The sequence below is a fragment of the Malurus melanocephalus genome, unplaced genomic scaffold (assembly GCF_030028575.1).
Source record: "Malurus melanocephalus ecotype Western Australia unplaced genomic scaffold, MMel_1.1 scaffold_106, whole genome shotgun sequence".
Lineage (NCBI taxonomy): Eukaryota > Metazoa > Chordata > Aves > Passeriformes > Maluridae > Malurus > Malurus melanocephalus.
Window position 1 is genome coordinate 753,117 of NW_026623338.1, and position 10,147 is coordinate 763,263.

The window sequence follows — 10,147 nt, forward strand, 5'->3', positions numbered from 1 at the left end:
ATCTGATATATTTTAAAACTTGTAGGATTTTTTTTTAATGTGTGCTTTATTTTTTAGGCCATTTCTCCTTCGGTCTCTTCTGCAGCCCGAATCTGTACGGTTGGATTGGTTGTGCTTGGCAGTTTCTCATGATGCACCACAAAGGACAAACACTGTGGATGAAGAAGGAAATCCCAGGTAACATGGGTTTCACCCAAGGTCCAGTGAGTGCAGCAGAAAGATTTAACAGGTCTGCTTTTGGGTTAGATTTTGTATGACAGATTGGATCACTGATTCCTTGGAGCATTTTGCAGAGTTCAGCAGAAATAACCAAAGTATTGCATAACCTCTGTCTGTAATGCCTTCCAGAGTGAYTGCTCTAGAGACTGCACATGGTGTTTCATTCATTTTTCCTCCTCTCTTTTCATAAATCTGTCATAATGATCTGAAGAAAATCAATAATGCTTTAAAACTGAATTTCTTATCTTCCAGACCGCGGTCGCATTTGTTTACATGGGGCTACAGCCAGCTCATTCTGCTTTTGATTAAACTCCCAGCTGATTTTGTTATGAAAGAGAAGATGGCTGACATCTGTAAATCACATGGGTAAGGAGAAAATGTGCTAATTCTTGATACTTGGATAGTTGGCATTCCGAGCCAGAGAAGATACAAAGGAAAATTACCTATTTGCTCCTTGTTTGCACAGGGTTTATTTAAAAACTTTTGATTTTTTCAGGATTAATAACCAGTTTAATGTACCAAATACCCCTTCTGTTTGAGAGGTATTTCTCATGTCCTCACTCTGTTTCYAGCATTCAATAAATTTAGTTGCTTTTATCTTTACTGATTACTTAAATGAGCATGTAATTGTTCTTGACTTCAGTTTGAACTGAGTATTTGATTCCTGGAAATCTTTACTCTTTTATTCAAGATTTTGGCCTGGATATCTTTTTCTCTGTCTGGAGCTGGATAGAAGAATGGAAGCCTTTACTAACATTGTTCATTTGGATGACATGGGCCTGTTGAATGGAGAAGATGGTTAGTGATTSTTAAACTGTGGAAACACACTTCGTAATGTAGGAACTGCCTTATATGGTGATTTGCCCAAAGCTGAGTCGAGCTTTTATTTTTTAAATTATTTTTGTAGCCATGTTGTTGTACARCATATTTGAAACACATAAATAGGTGTTATACTCTTGTATCTTTGTGCCATGCTTTGTGAAATCAGTAGTGCTAAAAAATGCTTAAAAGTTGAAGAATCTTGGTTTGTTTACATTTGGGAGTAAAAGCTAAACTTGATGTTGGAGATAGAGGAAAAGGAAGCCTTCCTGCACAGCACAGAACTCCCCCTCTACACATGCACACACTCAGAGTTAGAGTGAGCAAGCATAGTGTACCAAAAGGCAGAATTCAGAAGAAAATTCAGTCCAGCCCTAAGATGGGCAAAACTTGGTCTCTTAACTTAGCACAAAGCCTTAAATACTGAACTATTGTCAAGCTTTGTGTATTCACCACTAAATAATTTCTCTGAGTCAGTCAAGGCACTACACTAGTATACACRAGTTGCTTGTTGATAATGCTTGATTTCCTAAAATCTTCAGAGCAGAACAGGATAGCTAGCTTCCCTTTTAAGTACAGATACAGTTTAAATAGTAGACTTAGAATTGTACAAATAATCTAACAAACTCATTTTACATCTAGGTGCCATTCCAGAGACCATAGAAGAATGGAAGTTTCTTCTACATCTTGCACAGAATCACAGCACAGCTTTCCACCACCATGGCCCACAGAATGGGAATGCTGTCAGCAATGGAGGCCCGAGCTGCCCAGACTGCATCACTGTGGAAAATGTTGCTCTGTTGCTGGCCAAGGCCATCGGCCCAAATCGTGCCTTGCCTCTCTTGCAGGAGTGTGGCTTGACACCAGAATTGTCTGAGAGGTTCACTGGTGTCTGTGAGATACTGAGAATTGCTGAGAAAAGGCAGAGGTAAGAGCTGTGTCAGCAGAAGATCCATACTATTCACTTTGGATCTCCTCAGTGCTTTAGACTTTCTTATCAAGAAGATAAAATGCTTCACATTTTACTTTCAGTTTTAGACTCAGCTGAAAACTTTCCTATTATTTAAGAACTATGTGTTTTGCAGTCTAGGCATTTTAAAATTCAAAATGAGTAAACAGGAAATCATACATTAAAAAWGTATGTGAAGGAATTCTCTGGAGGAGATCTGTCCTGTTGAGACCCATACAGACTCTGATCTCTCCTGTTCCTTCCAAAGATGTGGATGGTGATGTCAGGATGTTACTTCTGAAGTGCAAGCAGGTTTTTTATAAACTTCTTTTTAAAAGGCAAACCAAAACTCAGTTGTTCTTTCTGTTGTTAGCTTTTTTACTGTTTGACCTTTTTTTTTCCCTTTGTTTTAATTGCAGAGCGCTGATTCAGTCCATGTTGGAAAGGTGTGACCGGTTTTTGTGGTCTCAGCAAGCATAGAAAACATTTTGGGAAAACTCTGGGAACATTTTATACTSTAATGACTGTATATGAAAGTGCCTCTTAAATTTCACAGGCCCTTAAAAACAAAAAAAACCCTGTCTAAAAGTTCTGTTATACTGAGCCAGTCTCCATGTGGCTGGTATTTGACCTGGAAGTGGTGACAGTACTTCCTTACTCCTTTGGAGATGAGTTTTGAACTGTACAACATAGATCAAAACAAGCCTGTATTTATCTTGAAATTAAGCTTACAGATTTCCAAGATGAAAATGGGTGAATTTATTTTCTGAGTCTGTAACTTAAGTGTTTAGGGATATKAGCCCCTAAGTATTAAATTATGGTGTATAAAATTTTTTGTTTGTTTGCAAATATGAGAAACCATTTCTGGAAAGTATCTAAGCCTGTACTTGTTTAACTTACTGTAATTTATATTTAACTTTASTGTTGCTGTAGAAGTGTTTGTTAAGTTGCCCTTTGGTTTTTTCTTTCCCCTTCTTAAATTATATGGACAGATCTTGCCTATTTGAAAAACGTTAACCAAGCCAAGTTTTAAAATTGGAGGGAAATATTTTTAAGTAGTGGATTTATGGTTAAAAATGCATTAAACAGACAAACTTGTTAAATGAACTTGCTGTTACACTACAAGCATGATATTTCTAAATTGCCTATACCTGTTTGTGCAGTGTGACCATAGACATCAGTTGTGATTTTCCAGCAAAACTCAGGATGGTGGAATTAGAGTCATTTGAGTTGCAGAAGACTCTGAAGATCCAACCCTCCAACCATTAGCCTAGCACTGCCAAATCCACCACTCAACAATGTCCYCAAGTGTCATTTCTGCATGGCTTTTAAATGCCTCCAGGGAGGTGGCTCCATCACTTTGCTGCACAGCCTGTTCCACTGCTGGACAGCCCTTTTGGTGAAGAAATGTTTCCTGATATCCAATCAAAAAGTCTCCTGGAGCAATTTGAGGCCATTTCTACTTGTCCTGTCCCTTGTTACTTGGGAAAAAGAAATCCATCCCCACATGGCTGCATGTTTCCCTCAGGGAGTGGCAGAGAGTGCCAGGGTGCCCCCTGAGCCTCCTTTTCTCCAGGCCCAGCACCCCCAGCTCCCTCAGCTGCTCCTCACAGGGCTCGTGCTYCAGACCCTTCCCCAGCTCCCTTTCCCTTCTCTGGACTTGCCCCAGCCCCTCAAARTCCTTCTCMTYSTGAGGGACCCAGAACTGGACACAGCACTGGAGGTGTGGCCTCACCAATGCCCAGGACAGGGGGACAATCCCYRCCCTGGCCCTGCTGGCCCCACCATTGCTGATCCAGGCCAGGTGCCATTGGCCTCCTTGGCCACCTGGGCACAGCTGGCTCCTGTCCAGCTGCTGTCASCAGCACTCCCAGCTCCTTTTCCCCTGGGCAGCTTCCCAGCCCCTCTGGCCCGGCCTGTGGAGCCGCCTGGGGTTGTTGTGAGCCAAGGGCAGCCCCGGCCCTGGGCCTGTTGAACCTGGCGCCATCGGCCTCAGSCCATGGACCCGGCCTGTCCAGATCCCTCGGCAGAGCCTTCCTGCCCTCCTGCAGATAAACCCTCCCACCCAGCCTGGTGTGTCTGCAAACTGACTGAGGGAGCCCTCCATCCCCTCACCCATATCACTGATAAAGGTTTTGAACAGGACTGGGCCCAGCACTAAGCCCTGGGGAACACCACTTGGGCCTGGCCACCAACTGGATTTAACTCCCATTTCCAACCACTCTCTGGACCTGATCATCCAGCCAGTTTTTTGTTCAGTGAACACTCCACATGTCTAAGCCATGAACAGTCTATTTCTCCATGAGAAYATTGTGGGAAACAGTGTCAAAATATTTTACCTAAGTCCAGGTCAATTTTGGTAATGCCACAACCAATTCTGACATTTTGGAAAGTGAGAGGAGTTATTTTAATAATCTTTTTTAAAGCTGAAGGTTTACATTAAGTATTTTTAGATGGATGCTGTCAAGAAAGAAGTCTTTTTATATATCTRAATATGAAGATTTATAGCACCACTTGGATTTTTTATCTCATTTGCAGAACTATGCTTTCTACTAGCACTCTAGGTTTAATACGTCTTTGACCAAGTTTCATTTTAGGTTTCTAGTTTTGACTCACATTTTAAGTAGAAGGCCACAGCATCTAGTCAATATTTGATTTTCACAAATGTAATTCAAGTGAAAAATTTATGTGTTCATTGTAACTAATTTAAACTGGTAATTTTGTTGTGAAATTACTTGAAAATAGTGCTTTATAAGGAATCTTTTTATGTCATCTTGCACTACAAGTGAAAATAATGCTTTTCATCAAAACAGGACTTAGTACAACTTTCAGCCTTTTGAGAGGTGMAGTCTGCAGACTATTTCATCTTGATTGCAAGAAAAACGTGAATGTGGGAAGTTGGTTACTTCACTAGAAGTGAAGTTCCAGGGAGACAATGAACAGCAGGCTTTCATCCAGAGTGTTGTTTGTGGTAAAGCCAATACAGAACTATTTCTAAATAAGAAAACTTTCAGTCTTGTGGGGTTTAGATTCTGCCAYTGGAAATAGAAGGATCTGTGCCAGCAGGAATTCCCCATGTTCTCATGGTATGACTGGAAGAGGTACCAGATGGTGTYGGCTGCTCCTGCCTCAGGGGCTGCCACAGTTACCTACCTCGGGTTCATGCAGTGTGTGATGTAGWACAGCTGTAGCTCCTGGTGCCTTCCTCAGAGAAATTCCTGATTTTCCAAGAATGTGCCTGGCTTACCTCTGTATGGCTCCACTTTATTTGCTTGGTGTATTTTGTGTACACATCAGTGTCTTTCTTACTTCTGTGGGGGTTTTGTATGCTTGATTAACTTTGACTTGAGAATTAGGGCTTTTTTGCTTTTTAACAATAAATTGCATTTCTGGTTAGAGCTTTTTTTTAAAAAAAAAAAGTGTCAGAAAGGTCATAGAGGTAACATAATRGGAAGTGTGTGTTCAGATTTTGTGTGTAAAGTGAGCTTGTGTTTATGATTTCAACTAACTTGGCTGTTAATAAAGAGTGAGAGTTTACTCTCTGAAGAAGAGTTGGAAAATGAATGTTTCCTCTTCTGGATGAGTTTGTTTTCATCTTGTATGGGCAAGGTGAAGGGACTGTGAAGTGAGAGGGTCTTCTGTTCAGAAATTACAGTACWCAGAGCAAGGCTCCCCTCAGTTAGCTGAGCACACAGCACTGCCAGCTCAACCAGCCCCATTCAKGAGATGAGCTGCAGGACAGCTTCGGGTTTTGTAGGTGGCTGGTGGGGGGGAGACCCTTGAAAAGGAGAAATGAATAAAAGGGGCTTAGCCTGGAGCGGCTTTAAATAGGAACTGGTAGTGGTTTTTTTTTAAGAAAAAATCTTACACATTGTTTCAAATTTATTTCACTACTAGAAACYCATGGGTAAATCAATTTTACTTCAAATGAATATCAGCATATTCAATCTACTTCTTGAAAGGAGATAAATTTGCAGTTGTTCTACATTGTCTATAAGCCCGAGGTCAGTGGTAGTATATATTCCCATACTTGGCAAAACTCCTGAAGTGAATTATTGCACAGATAAGCTTAAAAAAGTTACTGTTCTTTCCCAGATTAAGAAATAACTGCAACTCTTATTGTGCCTGAGCTGGGAATTCACCTCATGCCCTTTCTCAATCTGACTTGCTTAGATTGCAAAATTGTGTAATGTTTGTGGAACTTAGCTTTCATTTACAGATATTTACCGTTACAGAGCAAGCAGTATGGGGTTGCTTTTTGTCTTAACTGCATCAGAATGTATAAACCCAGAAAACGGGTCTCCAGGCCCCCCTCAATGTGTTGTGTTTCCCAGTGTGCACACCCTGCCAGTGTTTTGTTGCTAGGCCAGGAAGAAATACTCTGTTCAAACCCTCGTCTGTGTTCAGAGGCAGTGCTGCCTTTTGCTGTTGCGAAAGCARCAGTTCTGGCTGCAGCTCATTTTTGTGAGCCACGGGTCAGGACCTGGAGTGCAGGCCAAGAGGATCCCGGAAAGCAGAGCTCAGCCTGTTCCCTGCTGTTCCCTGCTGCAGCCCCAAGCTGGASCTTTAGCTCAGTTCCATAGGCAGCTCCAGCCTTGTTGTCACTGCTGCTATCCTCCTTGCTGGACACAAGGGGATGCACTCTGAGATCTTAAAGAATCCCTCCAGCTCCCGCCTTCTTGCAATTATCCTCACGTTTTGCAGAAAATGTCGGGTTGGAGAGAATGTGAAACATCGTAAGATTCAAAATATCCTCCATGGTTCAAAGTGTTTGAACTCTTGTAGGGAAAAAGTTCCTTAGGTCAGTTTTTATGGCAATGCTTTGTTCTAGGTCTCTGGGCAAAATGCCACATGCCTGTACSCCAACTTACAAGAGCAATTTTCCGGATTTGTAAAAACTAAAAAGGTGATGTACAGGGCTACGTTCAGACAGCACAGAAGGCACTTGAGCTGCCATGTAGCCCAAGGATGWAGGTCAGTGCCAGGATGTGAACACAGTTGCAGCAAAGCACAACACTGCAGTCCTGCAGCCGTTGAGCTGTTACACTGTCAAGTACCAGGTTCCTGGGTGCCAAGAGATGAAAATCTCTGTCTGCTCCCTGCTTTTTGCCAGGTTTCCTAGTCGGCTGGGTTAGGATTTAGATTCTTGTTGCAAATTGTTCCATTCTGAGATACAATACGCTACAGAGTATCTGTCCTGTCGTCCCAGGCCTGTCTGTGGGACTTGTCTCCTTTTTCCCCTTGAGCTAAATTTTTTGTCTGAAGTCCAGCACAGCTCGAGGAAGTTACTGTTCACACTTAATTAGCTTTTTGCACCATTTTCAACTCATGCCTCTGCCCTGCAKCTCCAGCAGCGAATTGTTTACAGCAGGGCAGCTACCCCTAACACTCCTGAGTGGAAGGTAAGTGCTCTCCTAGATTTGTTAAACTATGTGTAAGACCACACCATGGGAACACTTTCTGCACACCCACTCTACAGTGCAACTGCACTCAACCCTGGAGCTTTCTGCAGGGGAAAAGTTTGTGTGAAATTGTAAATCAAGGGAAGCAAGCAGCTCCTAAGCAGGGAGAGCRCAGTGTTTACTTAAACTGTGAGTGTGCCAATTGGTTAATTAAAAATTTAGCAGAGTTGTGGCTGTATGGATCCGAACATCCCCTTAGGTAAAATGTTTACAGTTGGGTCTAAAACTCTCCTTCATTTAGCCTGTTGSAGCAGGATGGCTGGAAGTCCCTGGAGAGAGGTTTGTGAGAGCAAGCCAAGGCAAAATGAGCCATTCTGACCCTCTTTATGGTGTGTGTGTCTGTGCTATCTTAAAGCATTATCAGCTGAGACATAGGTATCTGTGGTTTGCTTTGCAATGGAGTTCAGAGCAACACTTCATATTTCACATTTCATCAATTCTGGGATTTAGCTGGCAATCCCAGCACATATGGGAATTTCACTTAGCAGTTCCTGCAGCCTTTCTGCTAATGCAGTTTTACCATTCCCGTGCACAGGCACAGCTCTGACCTTGTGTTTCAATGTGCAGACAGCCAGGCACCTTTCCCTCTGAGCTCTGTCCAGCCCAAGATCCAAAAAGTGTCATCCWTAAGCCAACTTCAAGCACATGGAGCTCTTCAGCCTTCAAGGCAGTTTCTCACTCTGGTTGTTATGAGGAGCAAACAGTCCCAAGGACAGCTGAAGAAGCACAACATAATTTCTAAAAAAATTGTGTAAYAGGAGCATGAACCTTCAGTAAGGACAAGCACAGGTTTCCAGTAATGATTTCTGTGTTGGGAGTGGTGGGGGGATTTCCCAGCTGTGGGGGGGAAAAAAAAAGCCTGGGATTTTCCAGTTTCCTCTTTTGGGGGGTTTGAATTACTTATAAATACCCTCTCTCAGTCTGAGAGCATAGGAGACCATCTCCATCGCCTTGGCTTTGCATTTCTGCGGTGGTGAGTGACATTCTGAATTTGCGATCTGTGTGCAGTGTTTTGAGCGGTGTTTGGGAGCAGGGCTGACACTTTAGCTTGTGGGGCTTCTTTATACTCATGGCAGGAGCAGCAGGGAGTGCTAAAATGCAAGTTTGTCACCTGCCTCTGTTGTAGAGTCCTTAGCTGATTGTGGTCACACAGAGGGCACCACTYCTTGCAGGGGGAGAAGGGGGTCCTGGGTGAGCTCTCAACAGGGGCAGCAGCCTGGGTACAGCTGGGAATGTGGTGGGTGCTCAAAGGTGCTTCAGAACTGCTTATCCCTCTCTCTGTCTCCAGCTCCTGTTGGGCTTGGCCAGGAATCATGAGGCTCTGGCTCTGCATTGCGTTGCTCTCCCTTGCTCTGTGCGCAAGTGCCGACAGACCAGCAATAGTCCGAGCTGGACACTTTGTCCGGGATGCAGCGGGAGGTAAGCTGCTGTCACCAGGGAGGGACCCTTCCCTCAGGAGCCCCCTCCCCAAGCACAGGTTACCAGCAGTCAGTGGTGCAGCCCTCGGAGCTGGGAGATCCACACTCCACATTAGAGACCCTGCTGGTTTCTGGGCTGGATGAGTGCCTTGATCAGCCCCCAGATGCTTTCTGTGGGCACAGCCTGGTGCAAAGGCTGACATGGAGAAGTGCCTCCCTCTGTTCCTGCTCCTTGGGCCTTTCAGCTCCTGGCTGAATGGTACTGAACTATTTCTGGTGTGACTCTTTCAAGTCATTGTCATGTCCATTTCTCTGCTTYCTTCAGGGGCATGGGATATGTACAGAGCATACCGGGACATGCGCAGGGCGAATTACAGAGGTGCCGACAAGTATTTCCATGCCCGTGGGAATTATGATGCTGCCCGGAGAGGACCTGGTGGTGCTTGGGCAGCCAGAGTGATCAGGTAATGGACTGTGCTTGGCTTGTTAACAGTAATTAGGGATCCAGGCATTCCAGCTGCAGTGAAGTCCTTTTTGACTTGTACTCAGCTTTGGACCTAGGACAGCAGAAAGGTGGGGAAGTAGTTTCYATTTGGACAGCCGATCTCGATAGGAATAGAGCCACATGAGCGTGAGCTTTTCTTCTCATCCTCCTGAGAAGGCAGATTCCTTTCTCTGCATTTCTGATGAGGAACTCTCCTTCATTGCCGGTTAATTTCCCGACATATAGCTGTGGATTCCACTGAGGGCTCTCAAACAAAGACTTGAGCGTGTGCTTGCATCTCACCTTGAGATGAAGCCCTGCGGAAAAGCTGTTTCACTTGAGCGAGGGAACCAGCACAAGACTGAGTTAGATGCGGTCTGTTCATGTGGCCTCTCTCCTTCCCATAGCGAYGCCCGGGAGAACTGGCAGAGCGGCGTGAGCGGCAGAGGCGCCGAGGACACCCGTGCGGACCAGGAGGCGAACCGGTGGGGCCGGAGCGGCGGCGACCCGAACCGCTACCGGCCCGCGGGGCTGCCCCGCAGRTACTAGCGCTGTACTTCGCTCTGGTCACACCTCCCTTTGTACAGCCGAATACCCAATAAAGAAATCYTTCTGAGAAATGTTCCCTTCGCTGCGAGCATCCATCCTCCCGGGGCTGCGGGACGGCGGGGCTGGGACGGCGCATCACGGGGGCTGCCACCAGGGTCCCCCTTGGGATCCTCGGGTGCTTCGGGAGAGCGGAGGCCGCTCCCCGCGGAGGGGCGGCCCTGGGCGGGCGGGTTCCGGCACGATCCCG

General features: G+C 44.9%; 2 protein-coding genes across 2 annotated transcripts in view; both read left to right on the forward strand.

The window, feature by feature from the left end:
- The window catches only part of HPS5 (HPS5 biogenesis of lysosomal organelles complex 2 subunit 2), a 20,951-nt gene extending 17,281 nt beyond the window's left edge, over positions 1 to 3,670 (forward strand). Inside the window, exons 18-22 of the mRNA XM_057369268.1 lie at positions 58 to 177; positions 472 to 585; positions 911 to 1,017; positions 1,681 to 1,966; positions 2,407 to 3,670. Coding sequence (XP_057225251.1) covers positions 58 to 177; positions 472 to 585; positions 911 to 1,017; positions 1,681 to 1,966; positions 2,407 to 2,467 — 688 coding nt within the window. The 3' untranslated portion in view covers positions 2,468 to 3,670. The remainder of the gene's footprint in view (positions 1 to 57; positions 178 to 471; positions 586 to 910; positions 1,018 to 1,680; positions 1,967 to 2,406) is intronic.
- Positions 3,671 to 8,349: 4,679 nt separating this feature from the next.
- On the forward strand, positions 8,350 to 9,986 carry LOC130575399 (serum amyloid A protein-like). The gene is made up of 4 exons (XM_057369270.1): positions 8,350 to 8,422; positions 8,738 to 8,868; positions 9,193 to 9,331; positions 9,759 to 9,986. The coding sequence occupies exons 2-4, from the start codon at positions 8,763 to 8,765 to the stop codon at positions 9,898 to 9,900; spliced, it is 387 nt and encodes a 128-aa protein (XP_057225253.1). The 5' UTR covers positions 8,350 to 8,422; positions 8,738 to 8,762; the 3' UTR covers positions 9,901 to 9,986.
- The last annotated feature ends 161 nt before the right edge of the window (positions 9,987 to 10,147 follow it).